The sequence below is a fragment of the Eubalaena glacialis genome, chromosome 9, assembly GCF_028564815.1.
Source record: "Eubalaena glacialis isolate mEubGla1 chromosome 9, mEubGla1.1.hap2.+ XY, whole genome shotgun sequence".
In the NCBI taxonomy this organism is placed as follows: Eukaryota; Metazoa; Chordata; class Mammalia; order Artiodactyla; family Balaenidae; genus Eubalaena; species Eubalaena glacialis.
In genome coordinates, this window is record NC_083724.1 from 34,761,777 (window position 1) to 34,782,406 (window position 20,630).

Genomic DNA, 20,630 nt, shown 5'->3' on the forward strand with positions numbered 1-20,630 from the left:
TGTCATGCCCTGAGTACTTTGAATTAGAGTCACTTGTGTTTTTCTGGTAGCACCTCCTAATGTACTTGCAATGGGGGGTGGGGGGGGGAAGAACCAGTACTTTGCTTACCCATATATCACCTTTTGGGCACACACAGTTGGCGCTTATAAATTTTCATCAATTGAACAAATCTGTTCTCCATTTCTATACTTTTGCCATTTTAAGAATGTCATACAAATGGAACCATACAGTATGTAGCCTTTTGCACTTGACTGCTTTTACTCAGTATAATTCTCTAGAGATTCATCGAGGTTGTTGTGTGTATCAACTGCTCATTCTTTTTTATTGCTGAGTAGTATTCTGTGGTGTGGTTGCACACAGTTTGTCGAACCATTCACTGTTGAAGGCCATCTGGACTGTTTCCAGTTTGGAGCTGTTAGGAATGAAGCTGCTAAACATTTGTGTACAGGTTTCTTTTTTTTTTTTTCTTTTAATATTATTTGAATTTATTGTATCATGAATATCACTAACAAAACATCAGAGGGGAGAAGGAAGAGAATTTATACCTAAAAGGAATCAATTCAAGAAGTAGAATAAACATAGCAATATAAAAATATTAATTAGAAAACATACTTCAATATACAGGAATGGTCTATTGTGGAACTGAAGTTTCATTTGTGTGTACAGGTTTCTGTGTGAACATAAGTAAGTTCATTTTTCTGGGATACATGCCTAGGAGTGCAATCCCTGGATCATAAAGTAGTTACATGTTCAGTTCTATAAGAAACTGCCAAGATATTTTCATAAATAATTTTATAGCATAAGCAAAATATTACATGGAACATACTTCTCCTAAAAAGTTCTTTGCTGTTTATCTGAAATTCAAATTTTACTAGGTAGCCTCTATTTTTATTTGCTAAATCTGGCATCTCTATTCCCAGGTGATGCCAATGCTGCTGGTTTACAGACTACATTTTCAGCAGCTAGGCTCTATTCTAGTTCTTTTTTATAATTAGGAAAAACTTTCAAACCCAAAGGTAAGTTAAAAACAATGTAATGAACTCTTCATACTCAGATTCTAGAATCTTGAAGACTTTGCCACTCTTGCTTCATCCATCCCCTTTTTTCCCCTGAAGTTTTGTTTGTTTGTTTGTTTTTTAAGATTTTTTTTTTGATGTGGACCATTTTTAAAGTCCTTATTGAATTTGTTACAATAGTGCTTCTGTTTTATGTTTTGGTTTTTTTGGCCGCGAGTCATGTGGGATCTCAGCTCCCCGACCAGGGATCAGACCCGCACCCCCTGCATTGAGAGGCGAACTCTTAACCACTGGACCGTCAGGGAAGTCCCCTCTGAAGTTTTTTTTTAAAGCAAATCCTGGACAGTTTGTCATTTTACCCCCACAAAGTTCAGTTTGCAATTCTAAAAAATAGTAACATTTTCTGACATATCCACAATGCTAGGATCACAGCATCAACAATATCTCCTGTGCCAACCGATTGCCTGTTATGTAAAAATGCCTTTGATTGCCTCATAAATGCCTCTTTGCACCTGGTTTGTTTGAATCAGGATCAAGAAAGGTCCACGCATTGCATTTGGTTGGCATTTTCTTAAGTAACCACATCCAGTGTGATGGAACAGAGGGGAGAGGCTGAGAGAGGGAAAGGACACGCATGCTGGTCCCATCGTGCAGTGCCTACCTGGGCAGATAGGCCTGCCGGCCCTTTTTCATGTAGTCAGCGGGGACAGGGCTTATGCTGTGCCTTTATTAGCCCATTTTCTAGGAAGTATTGCCCCATCATACAGATGATAATGCTGAGGCTCAGGGAGCTGACTGCCTGAAGGACCCTGAGCAGGAAGGGTGAGGACCCAGACCTGGGCATGGTCTTGGGCCCCACTCTCATTCAGCTGACCTGCACTCCTGAGGTTTACCTCTGGTTTACATTGGCTCCTTGTCAGTTACCAGGGATTAAGTCCCATCCGGGCACAGAGAGTGTTAGTAAAGGAAGGAAGGAAGAGACAAGCTAGCTAATTCTTTATTGGAGCGTAGGATTGGAAGGTGCCTGGCCTCACCACCATGTCCCAGAAGTTATTCTCAGAAGGGCCAGGCTGTCCCAGGTGGTGTCAGGTGTCCCGAGGGGAGTGACTCCGCAGTCCCTTCCTCTGGCACGCTGTGACCCAGGGTGAGCCCGTTGCAGGGTGGCTCTTGCAGCCTAGGCAACCAAGGGCTGTGCTCTGGGAACAAAGGCTCAGTGGGAAGGTCTGGGGACAGGCCTGCCCTGAGCCTGGGGACATGCCAGGTTGGGCTCTGGACCCTGGCGCCCGGCCTACAGCAGACCCACCCCATCAGAGTGGGAGGTGGACTTTGCTGTGAGGTGTGGAGGTCGGGAGGAATGCCAGCAAAAGCAGGCAGAGCCCTGGGGGTGGGCCCTGCAGCATCACTGGGAGTGGACCAGGCCAGAGTCGGGCATGGGCCTGAGGGGCCAAACGGACACATGGCGAACAAGTGTCTGGGAGCAGGGGGGAGGGGAGCACTTCACTGCTGCGCTCTTAGAGGCCAGCTGGACCCTTCTTAAGCCTGTGTCAGACCATGTCACTTCCTTGCCTAAACACCTCCCAGGACCCCCCATTGCCTGCACACAAATTCCTGCCTTTCTCATCAAAATCCTTCATCCCCATCCCAGCTGACGTTTTGAACCTTAGAGCCTTCCACAGCATACACCTGTGCCCTCCACACTCAGGTTCCCCTTCTAGAAATGCAGGGTGTGGGCTAGTCTATTTTACTTTTTTATTTGGGGGGAATGTCTCTTCCAGTTCTAGGGGTCTCTTAAGCCTGGAAAAGAACATATTCAAGGAATGGGTCCTCTGCCTTCAAATATCAAGGAGCTGGCCTGGGACCAGGGGAGTGGGATGGGAGTGGAGGTATCTATGTGGTCCCAAAAGACAGAGCTAGAACCAGAAATGGAGAGTGAGGGGAGCAGGGAGGGCCACAGGGAGGCTACACCAGGCTCCGAGTAAGAAACGCTTTCTCACAGTTCAGCAAGGTCTAAAAGTAGAATAAACCAGCTATGGAGGAAGTGAGCTCCCCATCTCTGGAGGTAACCAAGCAGGGTTACCAGATAGCCTCTGCAGTTCACCACTTCCAGCCCTGGGTGTGGGGTTCTGTGGTGAACATTCCCCATGCTCATCTGTGTATGTGAGGGGAGGGCTGATGAATGACGCTCTGCCCTAAACGTTCCTGGGAACATGATTTGCATTTTAGCAGCACGTGTGTTCTCAGGATTAGGGAACACTCCTGTCATCTTTCCCCTGCTCAACTCTCTTTTCTGGGGAACCCTCTGGCTAAGTCTCACCCCCTCTAGTTAGGACATGACTCATCTGTCCACTTGTCCATCTCTCCATGGGCATCTCTGTCTGTGCAGGGTGACTGTCTCCATGCCCACAGCCTCTCCCCTCTTCTCTGACCTCCTCTACTGTCCTACCCATCAGTCTACGTTCCCTGCTGTCTGCTTTAGGATCCTCTCTGCTTAAAACCTACCTAAGGCCCAGCCTTTCTGACTTGAAATGCCTCCCCTTCACCCTAGCCTGGTCAAAGTCTCCCTTTCTTTAAGGCCCAATTGAAAGGCCTCCTCCTCCAGGAAGGCTTCTTTGATTAATCCCCCCCCCGGGCCTTTCTTCTGCTTCTGCTTCTCTCTGTGAGCCCTGAGTACACTACATCCTGTCACCTCCACAGATTGGAGGCTCCTGCAGGGCATGGACCATGAGTAATTCATCTTTTGCCACCACTTGCACGCAGCATAGGACCTGGCACATAGTAGGTCCTCAGTGAAAGGCCTGCATGATGCTGATGATAACTATGGCGTGAGGATAGCAAGAGGCAGACCAAGAGTGAGAGGAAGCTTTCCCAGTTCTCATGGTTCTGCCGTGGATGGAGTGGCTCTGATTGTCAACCCTTCCGATCCCCAGCTTCTGCATTATCAATGGAGATTTTTGCACTACTTCCTGGGGTGGTTGGAGGTAAATAATATTAGCAGAGCCCCTAGCACAGGGCCTGGCACATAAATGACTCCCTAAATTATGATTCCTGAAGAAAATACTTGCAAACCTCTTCCTTATAGATGTGATAATGCGCTTGAGTCCGTCAGTGGGAATACCATCAAGACATAAATTTATTCACTGAGGGCCCCCCTGGAGCCATTGCCCATCAGTTGTGTAGGAATTGATAGGAGCCCCCGATGGAAGCTTGGCCTCACACTAAGTACACCCCTGGGCCCCTCTGAAACATACTGAGCAACAATAAAACTGGGTAATTGTGATTAATTATCATCACAATTAATAAATGTGTGAGTTCTGATGAACTTAAACTGGTGAATTTCCTGAGAGCTTACCATGTACCAGGCAGAGTCTTTTTCTTTTTTTTTCTTTCTTTCTTTTTTTCATTTGGCCGTGCTGCGCGGCTTGCGCATCTTAGTTCCCCGACCAGGGATCGAACCCAGGCCCCAGCAGTGAAAGCGCTGAGTCCTAACCACTGGACCACCAGGGATTCCCGAGGCAGAGTCTTAAGCACTTTATGTGTATGAACTCATTTAATCCTCATACCCACCCTATGAGATTCTACTACTGTTGCCGTTTTGTAGATGAAGAAACTGAGGCACAGAGAGCTGAGGTCACTTGCCCCAGGTCACACAGCAATAAGTGCTGTAGCAGGGATTCAAACCCAGGAAGCCAGATCAGCCTGCCTGCCTAACCTCTTCTACACTGTGCAGCCTACTTCTGCCTCCCATGTCCACCTGGGCTGTGGGGAGGGTCACCCGAGGCCATGACTCTGATGCTGTTCTGGGGACAGCCGGCTCCCTCTGAGCCCTAGAGGTCACAACAATAGCCCTACATCCTCTCCCATCCTGGCAACTGAGGTCCCCCACCCACCTGGCTCTGCCTTATGGGTCCTACAGTCCCATCCACTCCGTCTGCCCCAGGGTGGCCCCTCAGAGACTCGGAGGTGGCGTCTCTCCAGGCTGAGCAGCTGCCTGGGGTCTACAAGGAGGGCAGGTGTATCTCCTCTGATTTAGAGCCTGCACCCCCGTAAATCAGAAGCCTGTCCCTGGCTGACTGCTGGCCTAATGGGCTGAAAGGCAGCAGTGGCCTCCTAATTATAAATGTCCCTGCCCTGACAGGGCTTTTAGCAGCCCGGTCAATAGCCCATCAGACTGGCTAATGTCTGTTAATGTCAGTCCTCCACACAAACCCTTTTAGGCACAGAGCCTAACAGCCTCTGGGGAGCACCAGCCATCCCTTGCTTGCTGAGAAGGAAGAGAAGCTGTGTGAGGCTGGGGCCTCTGCTCTTAGAGGCCTGGGAGGAGCACCCATCAGAGCCAGGCGTGGCTCTCAGGCACCTCCAGGTCTGAGGCAGACAATGTACTGAGGCTCTCTTCCCTGCCCAGGGGCTCATTTTCTCTATCCATGGAGGAGCCAGACCCATCTGAAAGAAATGGAACTTTCGCTCACCTCCTCACACATCATTATCAAATGACACAAGTCCAAAGTCTTTCCTTTATTTTCTCTCTCTCTCTGAATGTGTATGTGAAAGTATTTTTTTTTTCTGAACCCTTTGAGGGTAAGTTACGTACATCTTTGCTCTTTATCCCTAAATACTTGTGTGTTTCCTAAAAATAGGAATATTCTCTTACGTAACTGCAGTACATTGCCAAATTCACTCAGTTTAACGTTGCAACAATACTTTAATCTACCATTCACATTCCAGTTTGTCAAATAATGTGCTTTATAGCGTTCCCCCTCCAGGAAGGGATCCAGTCTAGGGTGAGGTTTCTGAGACCCTTCCCTGAGGGGCAAGATCGGAATTGGGCAGAGTACTTCTGAAGGGGAGCCCGGGACCACAGCCTGTTTGCAGAGCTACTAAGATGCATGCATAAAACCGCCGTGAACCAGAGTCTCGGTTGTCTGTCCCCTAGTTTGCCAAGGGTGAACAGGGGCGTCCTGTGTCTGTTCTCACAGCAGCTCCCTGCTTTGCTGCCCTAGTAAGCAAGGCCAGGGACCATCACTGGTCTTTGCTTCGTCTCCCTTGGGCACGGTCTCAGGACGTCCCACAAGAGTGCAGTGGTCTCTGCAGAGTTGGGGAGGTGAGGGAAGGAGAGACCGTGGGTATTCCCTGAGCTCACTCTGTTCTTCAAAATTAATTTTTAAATATCCTGAGGCAGTTAGTTCTGTGAAGTCAAGTACTACGTCTTATGTTCACCCAGCACCTCGCACAGGGCCCGTCCCCTAGGTTCCTCGTAAAGATGGGGTGAATGGGTGGGTGTTGGCCAGTTTTCTTCTCCAGTTTCTCCCTCACTTAGATATAAAAGTGGAGCCTTCCGGTGGGTGGGCTCTAGAACCTGAGGCTGGCTAGTGGATCCTTGCGTTGGTAGGCAGAGGGCCTGGTCCTGGTCCCTGTACTGCCAGGGCCATGCAGTGTGGTGTGTAAAATGAGTGTGTTGGTCCCTGCCAGCTGCTGGTTTCTATGGATGAACTGGTGTAGTTGTCCCATGGCCCAGGAAATCTCAGCTTCAGCGCTGTGTAGCCTGGGCTGTGAAAACTGTGTGTCCTCCTAGCACCTAAATGGGAATTCTCAGCAGGAAAGAGGGGAAGGGAAGGAAATGCTCTTTCTTTTTAATTGAAGTATGACTCACATACCATAAAATTCACCACTTAAGTGTACAATTCAATGAGTTTTAGATATTCACGTGGTTGTGTAACCATCACCACTAATTTGAAAATAATTTTATCACCCCCAGAAACCCCACACCCATTAGCAGTCACTCCCCATTGCCCCCTCCCCCCAGCCCTAGGCAACCACTAATCTGCTTTCAGTCTTTATGGATTTACCTATTCTGGATCCCACCGCCCACCCCCGTCCCTCCACTGCATGGCATGCGGGATCTTAGTTCCCTAGCCAGGGATTGAACCCAGGCCCTCGGCAGTGAAAGCGCTGAGTCCTAACCACTGGACCACCAGGGAATTCCCCCTATTCTGGATTTTTTTTTTTTTTTCATATCATTATTCAGGGTTCTGAATTCCAGGTACCAGGGGACGTGTTCATTTGCTCAAGCAGTGAAACCACATCCGGTACATCTTCTAGTGGAATCATGCAGTATGTGGCTTTTTATGTCTGGCTTCTTCCACTTAGCATGATGTTTTCAAGGTTCACCCACGTCAAAGCATGTGTCAGTACTTCATTCCCTTTTTTGGCTGAATAATATTTCATCCTGTGAATATACTACATTTCAGATATCCATTTATCCATTGATGGACATCTGGATTGTTTCCACCTTTTGGCTATTATGAATAATGCTGCTGTGAACATTGGTGTACAAGTCTTTTTGTAGACCTATGTTTTTATTTCTCTTTGGGCTATCCCTAGAAGTAGAATTACAGGGTCATATACTAACTCTGTGTAACGTTTTGAGGAGCTGCCAGACTATTTTCCACAGTGGCTGCACCATTTCTGCATTCCCGCCAGCAGTATACGAAGGGAAACATCCTTTTACTGAACACCTACCATGTGCTAGGCACTGTGCTAGACCCTTCCCACACCTCATCTCCTATGATCCTCACACGAATGATCTGAAATACCTACCATCGCCTCTATTTTACTGAGGAAGACACTCAGGCTCAGGGAAGTGCCGTGACTCCCCCAAGATCACACAGGGGTTAGTGGTAAGTCCTAGATTCACTCCCAGTTCTGTCCCGTACGTTTTCTTGTCTACTCGGTGATTGCTGGCTGCCCGAGGGACCCTCCAGGTGCTAAAGTGGAATTAGCCCCCTCCCTCCCCAACCTTCCTGGGTACTGTTTTACAGACGGGAAAGTTGGACCCCCACTACCCAAAGGTCTGCGGGCACAGAGGGAACGTCTTAGATGTCAAATGGAACCCTTTCAATGATTTTGAGATCGCCTCCTGTTCTGAAGATGCCACGGTGAGTGTCAGTGCGTGAGGCGGTTCTCTTTCCCGAGAGGAGTGGGACTGGGGCAGAGGGAGACGGAATGGTGTCTGGACTCAGCTCTGACGTTCCTGACTCCTTCATCCTTCACGAGGTGAGGTCACTGTGTGCGGAGGGGGTAAGTTAGATTGAGGAGGAGAAGCTCTGGGCTCTGTGGGACTTGGGGTACCACCCCTCCTCTCTATGGGCCTCAGTTCCCCCATCTATAAAATGAGCATAATAGCTCCCAACCGTCTAATGAAAATCCAATGAGATTCATTTCCCAGTGGGAAAGCCCATCTTTTGGGGGAACTATAAAATGCTGTGAAGGGCATTTTTACTGTGGCCCGAAAATATTGTGCCACATAATCTCATAGACAGTGGGGAGGGAGGATTTAAAAGAATAAGAGTGGGAGCATTAAATGAATGTGAACACCAAAACCATCCCAAAAGCTTCAGTCCTACCAACTGTTTGAGCCCCTGTTCTGTACCAGGATCATAGTCCCTGACTCAACAATATTTGGTGTTATTTATAACGTATTCTCTGCCTACTTATAAAACAGCGCGTATGGCTTAAAACAAAAGACACAGATATGATCAGATGATTGAAATAAGGATGAAAGTCATAGTTACCCTTTATTGTGAGCCCACTGTGTCCCTGACTCTCATTACACATATCATTTCACTCAGTCTTCCCAGCAACCCCACAAGGTAGGATGTTTTTCTGATGCAAAAGCTGAGGATCTGAGAAGTGTGGCAATTTGCCCAAGGTCACACAGTGTGTGGAGGCAGAGCCAGGGTTCCAACTAAGGCCTGATTCCAGAGCCCGATCTTTTTCCACTGAGCTGTTCCACTTCCCTAAAGAGCAGCAGCCACAGATGGAGGAATTTAACTCTGGAGGCTGCAGCTGTTGAATTCCAGGCTTAGCTTGGAGCTGCCTGGCAGCCAAGGCAAAAAAAAAGGAAATAGCCTCACTGTCTGATCAAAGGAAACAGACCCGTTCATAGAGAGAAGCAGGTAGAAAATTATAAGAGGACTTGTGTCATTTTCCATATAAGGGTTGCTGAGGAGCATAAAGGACAGTGTCTGCCGACGTGGCTTCACCAGAGGGACAGCCGGGCCCTGTGAGAACTGACCTTGTCTCAAATGAGTGTAGGGCTTCTGACAGGATATCAAGTATCTGACTCTGTGTTCACTCCTGGAATACCTGCCCTTTCAGGCCTGCTTTGAAGGCTCCCTTCAAGGTCTTTATTAAATTCCTAGCTAGCCTCATCACCCATCCCTTCCCAGTTGCCTCGGGGGCAGGAGGAGTGGACACAACCATTGGGAGTGGCAGGGATGACCCTCTAGCTCTGAGGGATGGTGTCTTTTTCTACCAAACAGGCCTGCCCAGAGTCTGTCCTCCAGCCAGGTCCAGTTCTGTTTGGTAACAGCCCTGACCAGACTCCATCTTTCTGGAGCCTGGCACTATTGTGAGGCTGGCTTTCTAGTTTGAAATCCAAGATGACCAGGAAATAAATGCTGAATTAAAAGCAAAGTCTACCTGAAAGCCCATATATCCTAAGAGAAAGAGGACATACAACCACATAGGGGCCTGAGAGCCCTGCAGGACAATAAGGGACGTTAAGTCAACACCAACCTGGGCTCTGTCACCCTCTGTCATCCTCTGTTCCTCCATGTGTATGCCTCTGTGATGGGGAGATGACTTCCTACCATGTAAGCCCTTTCCATCCTCAACAACACTGCTCTGGAAGGAATCCCCAGCCCCTCCTCCCAGGCCCTCACTGTGGAATACAGGCCTGTGACCCCATCCAACCCTGCCTTCTGGCCTTTAGTCTTCCGGGCCATCCAAGGGGACCCCTATAACGGAAGGGGTTGGGGGTTGTCCCTGCCCTGCCCTGCTCCAGAGACTGCGCTGGCTCCCTAGCTCCCTGCGGAGATAGCATAAACCCTTTCTCCTGGCATTTGAAGCTCTACCCTGAGCCTTTGGGACCAGGAGGGGGTAGAGCACTGTACTTTGAGGGGTATTCTAGGCTGAGAGGCAGGTTTGCTCTGACATCCAGCCTGGGAATCAGGCCTGTGGCCCATCCACTCACCCACTGCCTCAGGTCGCTAAGAATGGCAAAGATTACCAGAGGCCTAGGCTCATCTCCAGCCCCTGCTTGGGCTGGAGGACCTTGGCAAAGCGTCTGTCTCTCTGAGGGGCCCCAGCTGCCTCTCCATTGAGTGAGAGGTAGATACAGAGAGAGCTCCCCCGACTGTCTGCTGAGCACTGCCAGTTCTGTGGCTCAGGGTCGTGGGCGGCCAAGGTGACCCCGGCTAACCCTTCCCTTGGGCCGTGTCTTCCCTGACAGATTAAAATCTGGGACATCCCCAAGCAGCTGCTGGCAAAGAACCTCACAGCCTTCAAGAAGGAGCTGGTGGGCCACGCACGCAGAGTGGGCCTGGTAGAGTGGCACCCCACAGCTGCCAGTATCCTCTTCAGCTCCGGCTATGACTACAAGGTGGGTCTGTGTGTTAGTTTCCTAGGGCTACCCTGACATATGACCAAACTTGGTGGGTTAAGACAACAGAAATGTATTCTCACATAGTTCTGGAGGCCAGAAATCCAAAATCAAGGTGTTAGGAGAGAGAGCCATGCTTTCTCCAAAGTCTCTATGGAAAAGTCCTTCTGTGCCTCTTCTAGCTTCTAGTGGCTCCAAGCATTCCTTGGTTTGTAGCTGCATCACTCCAGTCCGCCTCTGTCATCTGCCCTCTTCTCTGTGTATCTATACGTCCCCTCCTCTTCGTACAAGGACACCAGTCATTGCATGTAGGGCCCACCCAAATCCAGTATGACCTCACTGTAATGCATTACACCTGCAAAGACCCTGTTTCCAAATAAGGTCACATTCTGAGGTCCCACGTAGATATGAGTTTGGTGGGTGGGGGGGGTGGGGGGGGTGGAGACACTATTCAATCCATTAGTCTTCCTGGAGGGGTTGGGCTGGACCCTGCCCAGAGATGCCTCCCCCTGCTCCATTGACTTCCAAGCTAACAAGCTGTGGGCCCTGTGGATTGGGAAAATTCACAGTAGAGGAGACCTAGATTCTATTCTCACTCCGTCTCTGACTTGCAGTATGACCTGGGAAAGTCCCTTGTCTTCTCTGGGCCTCAGTTTCTCAGTCTGCACACAAATGGGGTTGATGTGGGATGGGAGTGGTTGAGAGGCCTTTACCCTGTTCTGATCAGAAGTGCTCTATTATCTGTTTATGTAGGGTGTGCTACTGCTTATGGTTGTACAGTTTATCTGTACACAACTCCAGGGGGCGCTATTCGCATTATAGACTACGGGAATGGGTTGCCCTGGAGCTGTGCAGTGCACAGCCTGTGTAGCTAAACATGGCAACCCTTGTTATCTGTGTGGTAGAAACTGTTGCTAATGACTGTTTGAAACCCCCTGGACTATCTGGTCCCCTGGGGTCCTCCCAGCATGGATGTTTCATTGCTCCAAGCAGATGGTGTTTTCTTTTCACTGCCAGACAGCCTGACTCCCCACTTCTCCTCCTGCCACGTGGCAGCTTCAGCCGGCAGACCCATCCTCCCAACCGAGGCCTCTTGGCCAAACTGCCATCTGTGGCTTCCCTCCCGGGGATACCGTGTTTCACTGCAGCCTGGCTGGCGCGTGACTGTGGAGGCCAGGGCGGGGCTTGGGGGTGATGCACTGTGCTCAGAGCCGGCTCTCTGCCATGCAGGTGATGGTCTGGAACCTGGATACAAAGGAGGCTGTAATCGTGAGCCCCGTGAAGACAATTAACTGTCACCAAGACGTGATCCTCTCCATGTCCTTCAACACCAACGGCAGCCTGCTGGCCACTGCCTGTAAAGACCGCAAGATTCGGGTTGTCGATCCCCGAGCAGGGGCCGTCCTCCAGGTCAGTGCTGGGCTGGGGTCTGGCTTGGGGTCAGAGGAGCGAGGAGTGGAGTGGGCATGGCAGGGTGGGGGAGGTCTGAGAACAGGGCAGTAATGATGTTAATGTTCTGGCCAAGCCTTCACGTGTGTTTATCCCCATCTATTGGGGGGTGTAAAATATGTCATACCCATTTTTCAGATGAGAAAACTGAGGCTGAAGAGAGGCTAAGGGACTTGCTCACATTGAAAGCTGGGACTGGAACCTGGTGTAACTCCAAAGCTTGTCATTGTGCCTCGCCTCTGTCAGGAGGCATGACATGGGGTCAAGAAACCTCAGGGCACCACTGTTATCCACTGTGTGACCTTAGACAAGCACTTTCTGCTCTCTGAGTGTCTGTTTTCTCATCTGCAACAATGGGCCATTAGTTCTTCCTCTGGGAGGGTTAAATGAGATATCCCAGGTGACAGTGGCCACCCAGCCCCATGCCTTGCATATAGTGGATGCTCAATAATAATCTTTTAGCAAAAACATGGAGCTGGGCCGAAGTTTGCCTCTGTCCTAGCTCAGAAAAAGAACTCTCAACAAAAATAGTGAGAGAGACTTTATGTGGATGGGAGAGACCCAGGAAGGCTTCCTGGAGGTGGTGCCTCTGGAAGGATTCTCCAGGCAGAGCTGGGATGAGAAAAGAAGGTATTCCAGGTGGAGCAGCAGCGTAAGCAAAGACAGGGTGTCCCTGACCACACATGTCCCTCCAGGAAGCCAGCTATAAGGGGCACCGGGCCAGCAAAGTGCTATTTCTGGGGAACCTGAAGAAGCTGCTGTCCACGGGCACATCCCGATGGAACAACCGGCAGATGGCCCTGTGGGACCAGGTGAGTCTCCCGAGCAGCCCCACCAGCACCCCTCACCAGCGCCACACCTTGTGCATCTTGTTGTTCAAGGAAGGGGAGGGGTCAGGACCCAGGAGAAGCCTCGGCGTGGGGGAGGGGAGGTGGCTGAGTTTGGGACCAGGACTTGGGGATGGGGGGGAGGGCAGGAGAAGGAAAGGGCCTTCTAGGCAGAGGGAACAGCTGGAGCAAGCCCTTAGAGTGAAATAGGGAGTTGTGTGGGCAAGAGGAGCTGCCTGTTCAAGGTGGGTGGGGGTGGGGATGGGGATGAAGACCAGGCCAAGTAGTATTAATTTCAAGGAGCACTTGGCTGGAGTTCGACAGATCGCTTCCTCTCTGTCTGAATCTCCTTGCATTATAGTAGATATAAAACAGGAGGTGGAGGGCTGGAGTGACATCATGTGTATGAGAAATCATTCGTTAAAGGTAAAATGCTAGCAAGGGAAAAGGAGGTGGTCTCTCTTTCTCTCTCTCTCTCTCACACACACACACACACACATGCACACACACACAGCCCTGTGACAGGAATTCTTAGCACCACCAAGGTGCACTCCATGAGTGACCCATAGGCCCTCCTGGTCTCCCTTCCCTTGCAGGATGACCTCTCTGTGCCTCTCGCAGAGGAGGACCTCGATGGCTCCTCAGGCGTGCTGTTTCCGTTCTATGACTCGGACACCAACATGCTCTACGTGGTGGGGAAGGTCAGTCTGACACGGGAGGGAGGTGGCTGCCTGGTGCCACTGGCAGCCAGACCGCAGCCTGGGGCCCTTGGGGTACAGGGCAGGGGCAGGGACAGGCAAGAGTGGCTAGATACTCTCCCCCTGTGGTGAGCCCCGCCCCTCTCCCACCTTCCTGGCTCCACAAGAACACCTGGGGCCAGGGTTTTGCCGGACACCCTGAGCTAGTCCCTCCCCAGTTCTGGGTCCAGATAAGGAGGGACCAGTCAGTGTTTCTTGGCAGGGGCACCTTCAAATTTGAGGCAGAGCAGGTCTTCACTGGGTAAGACTATCTTGTATTTGGCATCCCTGGCCCCTACCCACCAATGCCAGGAGCAGCACCCACCTCCCCGCCCAGTCATTATGACAGTGACAACCAGAAATGCCCCAGGGGTAAGACCCACTGGATGGTCTCAGGAACCCCACTTCTGACCTTTGTGTGCGGCTCTCAGATGGGAGTGGGGTTCAGGCCTGTGCTCCCAGAGCCTCTCCCTTGGAGGCATCTGTGTGGGCTTTGGGTCATGGTTGGGGGGACTAAGTGTTAAAATGAGGTGCCTTGGTGCCCTGCTGCCTTGGTGCCAGTCCTCTGGTCTGCCCTTGTGAGAGGCGGCTCTGCCAGCTCTTCACTCACAGTCCTCTCCAGGTTTCTGCTGTGTGGCAGTGGGGGCCAGGTGGGCGGCTGATGGGACCCGGCTCTGAGTGGTGCCCTCCCCTCCACAGGGAGACGGGAACATCCGCTACTATGAGGTCAGCAGCGACAAACCTCACCTGAACTACCTGACCGAGTACCGCTCCTATAACCCACAGAAGGGGATCGGTGAGTGTGGGACACTGAGGCCACTTGGGGCCTGGGGAGACAGGGATGAGTCAGGCCTCGCCCTAGAGGGCCCCTCACTGGGGAGGGGAGACAGCGGGTCAATGCTCTGAGTCGATGGGGGCTCTAGTTGAGGTATGCGGAGGTTCTCTGAGAGTACGCAGGAAGAAGTCCGGGAGGGCTTACTGGAGGAGGCAAGACTTGAGGAGCCAAAAGGGAAGCAGAGCACAGCATGGGGAGAGGATGAAGGTGTTCTAGCTGAAAGTTAAGCAGTTACAGCAGCAGCAAGGAGATCGGGGACATTGACCTAAGAGAGGCCCTACTTTTTAAGTGTGTTTAGGGATTAAAAACAAAACAAAACAAAACAGGACGCAACTATATGCCCTCTACAGGAAACCCACTTATATATAAAGACACAGCTAGATTAAAAGTAAAGATGGAGGTACTTCCCTGGCGGTCCAGTGGTTAAGACTCTGTGCTTCCACTGCAGGGGGCACGAGTTCAATCCCTGGTCGGGAAACTGAGATCCCGCAGGCCACGCTGCGCGACCAAAAAAAACAAGTGAAGATGGAGAAAGATAGCATGCTAACACTAATCAAAGGAACGCTGGCATCGCTCTATTAAGAGCATCTGTGTTGGGAGGTGTGGGGAGGGTGATGGAGGGCCTTGAGCAGAGCACACTTCCTGTAAAAGTTTAGCTAAAATCCTTGAAGGTAGGGGACAAAGTCTGAGGATTTCAACCCCATTTCCCCAGCTCGGGGCCTGGTCCAATGTAGGACTGTTTGTTAAAGGAAGGATAATGGGAAGAGGCTGGTCTCTGTTCACATCCAAGTGTGCAGCCTGGCTTTGCCACTCACCCTGGGTCCCTGGGGCCCCAGCCCACCCTGAGGAATCTCTTGGCCCTCCTTGGTCATCTCCCCACAGGTGTTATGCCAAAAAGAGGTCTTGACGTGTCCTCCTGTGAGATCTTCCGCTTCTACAAGCTGATTACAACCAAAAGCCTCATCGAGCCCATATCCATGATTGTACCCCGGCGGGTAAGGGTGGTGTGAGCCGTCTCCGAGGGAGGGGGGGAGCCCCTCCTGGAGAAGAAGGACCCTGGGACCTGGAGCCTGGAGCCCATGCCCCTGGGGGAGCAACAGGGAGGCTGATGGCCCCTCCTCAAAGGGAAGCCTTTCTCGTTGTCAGCGTGCTGTCCCTCCCACCTCTGCTCTTGAGTTGCTCTGTGACCTTGGGCACATCCCTTTGCTCTCTGGGCCTCAGTTTCCTCAACTCACAGGGGTTGAGGGGAGTCTGCACCCCTGGATCTCTAAGGGCCCTCCCCCACCGTCCCCGCTTTCACTGTCCTGACTTCTCCTGCAGTCGGAATCCTACCAAGAGGACATCTACCCGCCCACGGCAGGTGCCCAGCCCTCTCTGACGGCCCAGGAGTGGCTCAGTGGGATGAATAAAGGTGAGGAAGGCAGAGAAAAGGCCTCGGGTGAATGTGGGGGACAACGGAGCATCCAGTGGCCCCAAGTAGCTGAGAGGGGTTTGGCTGGTATTTGTGTCCTCCCATAACCTGTAACCCCGGAGGACTGGTCCTTGACAGTCGGTTCCCAGTGGTTAGGATGGTCGCATATGGGTCCAGGAAGGGAGGGGCTCGTCCCAAGTGACTCAGGAAACTCCCTCCGAATCAAGGGATTTTGCTCCAAGGAAAACGTCTTTAAATTCTGTGCTGTGCAGAGTGACTGGAGAGTCTCAGCTGGATGCCCCCTGCCCATCCTCCCGCCACCTCTGCAATTACTCTTTGACCCCAGAAACCCTCTAGGCAGCAGCCCCCACCCGGGCCCTTCTGTCCACCCTGCCTGCCCTGACTCTCCCTCCCTGGCCTGTCAACATAAGGGCCTGCGCAGGGGGAGGCAGTGTGTGCTCCCACCCCTGCTGCGGCCCCCGGAGCTGCCTGCTGCCCCCTCCCTTTTATGTGTAACCCTTAGACAGTCTCGCTCCTCTCTGGGCTCGGTTTCCTCACTGTAGCCGTGATGCCTGCCTCCCCTGCTTCTTGGGGTGTTGGGAGAATTCATGAACTGGTAGACGGCAGAGCGCAGGGCAGGCGCGAGGAGCCCGCGGTATTCTGGGGCAGCCCCTACAAACCATGCCTCGCTTAGATAATCACACAAGTGTGTATTTGCACTCTGCTTGCCCTGGTCTGTGGGTTTGTGCCTGTCTGCATGTGGCCATATCGCCCACACGTGTCATGTGTATCTCTGTGTCTCCGTGTGGCTCTGTGTGTGTCTGCGTGTGTCAGTGCCCCCCATGCCCACCTGCTCAGGGGCACTCAGTCCTCACCCAGCCCTTTGCTTCCCTCCCAGGGCCAGTCCTGATGTCCCTTAGGCCTGGCTCCGAGCTGCTGAGCCCCCAGCCTCTGCCCCCAGAGAGACCCCTCTCCAAGCCCAGGGCCCACACCTCGCCTCGTCTCTTCAACCAGACAGAAAAGCTGGCTGCAGAAGATGGCCGGAGGCCCCTCTCCCTGCTGGAGGAGAGGGCGCCACGGTGGGCGTCAGAACACAGACTGGAGGAGAAGAAAACTTGGTTCACAAATGGCTTTGACATCTTCGAATGCCCCCCACCAAAGACAGAGAACGAGGTGCGAACGAGGGTGGGGTAGGCCTGCCAGGGGAGGGGAGCAGCTGTGAGCAGCTGAGGGGGGCGGAGAACATGAGAGGCGAGGAAAATAACCAGCTGTGTGGCCTGGCCTAGCCCCTTAACTCACTTTGCTGATTCACTCACAAACACGTCATGAGCACCATCTGCGTGTCAAGATGGTGGGTTTACTTACAGGTGGTAGGGAACAATCTGTAAAATGCCGAGGGTTTGACTTGGTAGGTAGTAAAGTCCCTTCCACTTCTGATGCTCTAGGATTTTCTGTGCGCTCAGAGTCAACATTTGTTAAGTGCCTACTGTGTGCCAGGCCCTGGGTAGGTAGGCACTTCGATATATCATCTGACTGTGTTTTCTCAACAGCCCTGGGAGCGTGTAGCGGCTAAAAACACAAGGGCTGGTGTCTCACAGAGGGATTCTGATCCTGGCTCTACTGAGCACTACTTCTAGGACCTTGGACCCGGGGGCTGAATCTCTCTCTTTTTTTAAATAAATTTATTTATTTATTTATTTATTTTTGGCTGCTTTGGGTCTTCGTTGCTGCGCGCGGGCTTTCTGTAGTTGTGGCGAGCGGGGGCGAGTTGCAGCGCGCGGGCTTCTCATTGCTGTGGCTTCTCTTGCGGAGCACGGGCTCTAGGCGTGGGGGCTTCAGTAGTTGTGGTGCGTGGGCTCAGTAGTTGTGGCTCGCGGGCTCTAGAGCACAGGCTCAGTAGTTGTGGCGCATGGGCTTAGTTGCTCCGCGGCATGGCTGAATCTCTCAGCTTCAGTGTCCACAGTGAAGTGGGGGTACTAATACTACCACCCTCGTAGGGGTGTTGTTAGCATCCAGTGGAATAACGAAATCCTTAGGGGGAACACCCAACATCTAGTACCATTCTATACAGTGGCAACAATTATAATAATGCTGAGGTTAGTTTTCTGACCCCCAGTTTCCAGAGGAGGAAATTGAAGTTCAGAGAGGGTAAGTAACCTGCCTGAGGTCACATAGTTTAGCGGTGGTGAAAACTCCAATCTCCAAGACTTCAGGGCCAAGTATCCTTTGCTCCACTCATGGGGAAATCTAAGGAGGCAAAAAATGTCTGAAACGTTAAGACTTTTTGATTTTCATTTATTGGGTGAAGAAAACTAGGTTTTTGTAAAAGATCTATGCCATGGCTGTCCCCTCAGGCCTCAGCCATGTAAATGTAATCACCCACCTTTCTGAGTCAAAAAGGGGCAATGTTTAATGCTTTCTGCTGGTGTCCTGACCCCTTGCATCCCAGGACACCCAGGTGACCTTCCCCTCTGCTCTGTGCTTTCCCAGCTGCTGCAGATGTTCTATCGGCAACAAGATGAGATCCGAAGGCTCCGGGAGCTGGTGACCCAGCGTGAGGTCCAGGCCAAACAATTGGAACTGGAGATCAAAAACTTGCGGATGGACTCAGAGAGGCTCTGAGCAGGGTCCTCTGCCCTCCTCGCCCTCAGGGACACCACTCGGCTCACGGAGAGGTCCGGAACCAAACCACAGGTCCCCCGAGAACAGCCACTATTTCTGTATTTTTTACCAGAGATGAAACGCTTGGTCGCTGAAAGATTCCAGTGGGACCTGGTGCCGATTTTCTATTTGCCTTCTTGAAACAACAGTGTCTGAATTGACTCTTTTTAGATGATACCTTGCCTTCTGTTTAATTGTTTTGAAGGGTCCACGGTAACTTCTCAAGGGGAAGAACATTGTAGAAAGTTAGAGCTGGAAGGTCCTAGGAGGTGAACCTTCCTGTGGTTTTCAAACTGTGGTCCATAGCAAGGGGGGAAGGCTAAGTCAGGAGGGCTGTGCCCCCCCGCCTCCATTCCTACCAGTCAGCTCCCCTTCTTTCTGTTTTATATATTAGCTTCTATGGAATACATAATTCTGCTACTAAAAAAATATTAGAAGTTTGAAAACCAGTGACGTGGCCCAACTTCCTTATTTTACAGGTGGGGAAAATGAGGCCCAGAGAGAGGCAAGTAATCAAGGTCCCCAGAGAGTTCATGGCCAGGCTGGGCTGAGCTCCTGGTCTCCGGGGTCTGCCTTTCTGCAGTTTATGATGTAGCAGATGTGCAGTTCTCAGCCCACAAGGCAGGAATCTGTTGGTTCTGGCCTCAGCTGTGCCCCTGACTTGCTCAGTGACCTCTTGCAAGTCATTACCTCTCTGGTCTCACTTTCTCCATCTGAACAAGGGGGACCCTGGAATGCGCTGCCCTCTATAGGATCTGCCACCTGAGATAAGAAACCTTGGCCTTGACCTAAGGAAGACTACTTGTAGGGCGATGATCTGGGTTTGCTGCAGGAACTCCAAAGACATTGACAAAGAGGCAGAGGAAGTTTAACTTCAGGGAAGTAAGTCAGGGTTCAGCCTAATTGTAGAACACAGACAGGAAGCCATCCTCTCTCTCTTCAACCAGAATCAGCCGAATATGGGTAGACACTATCCCTTATGTGGGGATGCAGACAGCAGAGTGGTGCCCGTGGCTACTGACTGCCACCACCAAAGCCCTGAGGTCACAGAGCCTGCCTCCTCCAGGATGATGTAGGCAGATTTCAGCCCAAGGTAATAGAAGAGGTCCCCAGGAGGTAGGGAGCCCCAGCCTGGAAGTGTGCCGGCAGAGCCACATGGCCGCCCAGCCATGAGGGTTTCTGGAGAAGGAGGACTGCACTAGGCAAGGGAGCGGGACCAGATGGCCCTGACTTCCCTTCCGACCTGAGAGTTTTTCTGTGTCCCTCCTTTGTGAATCTGTATTCTGAGCCCTTTCTCTAAGGTTCTCTCCTTCTCAGTGGTCAGTACAACAACCCAGCTAGAGACGGGGAATGTTGGAAGTTAAATGTGCCCCTCTTTACCAAGGCTATGTGGACGATGAGTTTGCCCATTGCACAGGGCGATCCTGGAGCTAAGATGGGAACTGCAGGAGGCCACCTAGCCTGGTAGGTTTCAACCCAGGCTGTACCTTAGAATCCCCTTGGGAGCCTTCAGGAAATGCAGATACCCAGGCCCAACCCCAGACCAGTTGGAGCCGAATCTCCAAAGTAGGGCCTGGCCTTGTGTATGTTTTTATAAGTTCCCAGGTAATTCTGCAATACAGCGAGGACAGAGACCCACTGGGCTAGTCCCTCTGTACCTATTTGCAGTGAAGATGAGGACAATGAGCGCCAGACAGGATCTGGGACTTCAACCCTATCTTCTAAGTCCATGCTGGAAGCTCCTAAAAAAAGTCAAGAAGCATTGTCCTGGGTGTCTCTGGGACCCTGACTGCAGCACAGTGAGGGCTCTGTGCTCCCGACTGCCCCCTCCCCGAGCCATGGCTGCGTCCCCTTGTTTGCCCACACACACCAGGTGCCCATGTTCCTTGTCGGGTTTACTCAGTCACTGGGGCCTGCCAAGCTTGCCAAAGGCCAGATCCCAGGCATTGTCAGGGAAGCAGAGCTCCACTGGATGGGGTTACCTTTCCCACCTCATTTGCGGCCAGCATGTCACAGTTTACAAAGCACTCCCACCCTCAATCACTGACACATTCTACTCTAATACGGGTCAGCTAGGTGTTATTATCCCCAAGTTCAGAAGGGAAGACCTAACCTCAGATAATGAAGAATCATCAAGCCCAAAAGGCACTGGCTGCAAGGCATGGAGGTGGGGCCTGTCTGGAGAGCTTCCCGCATGCCTCCTCGACACAGAGACATCCCTTCCTTCTCAAGCTCTCCCCACCCCTAAGGGACC

General features: G+C 51.6%; 1 protein-coding gene across 1 annotated transcript in view; it reads left to right on the top strand.

Moving 5' to 3' along the window:
- Positions 1 to 18,704, top strand: part of CORO2A (coronin 2A) — a 56,063-nt gene extending 37,359 nt beyond the window's left edge. Inside the window, exons 3-12 of the mRNA XM_061201110.1 lie at positions 7,833 to 7,949; positions 10,307 to 10,456; positions 11,687 to 11,866; positions 12,601 to 12,717; positions 13,329 to 13,433; positions 14,169 to 14,265; positions 15,187 to 15,299; positions 15,625 to 15,715; positions 16,614 to 16,888; positions 18,206 to 18,704. Of these exons, the coding sequence (XP_061057093.1) occupies positions 7,833 to 7,949; positions 10,307 to 10,456; positions 11,687 to 11,866; positions 12,601 to 12,717; positions 13,329 to 13,433; positions 14,169 to 14,265; positions 15,187 to 15,299; positions 15,625 to 15,715; positions 16,614 to 16,888; positions 18,206 to 18,337 (1,377 nt within the window). The 3' untranslated portion in view covers positions 18,338 to 18,704. The remainder of the gene's footprint in view (positions 1 to 7,832; positions 7,950 to 10,306; positions 10,457 to 11,686; positions 11,867 to 12,600; positions 12,718 to 13,328; positions 13,434 to 14,168; positions 14,266 to 15,186; positions 15,300 to 15,624; positions 15,716 to 16,613; positions 16,889 to 18,205) is intronic.
- The last annotated feature ends 1,926 nt before the right edge of the window (positions 18,705 to 20,630 follow it).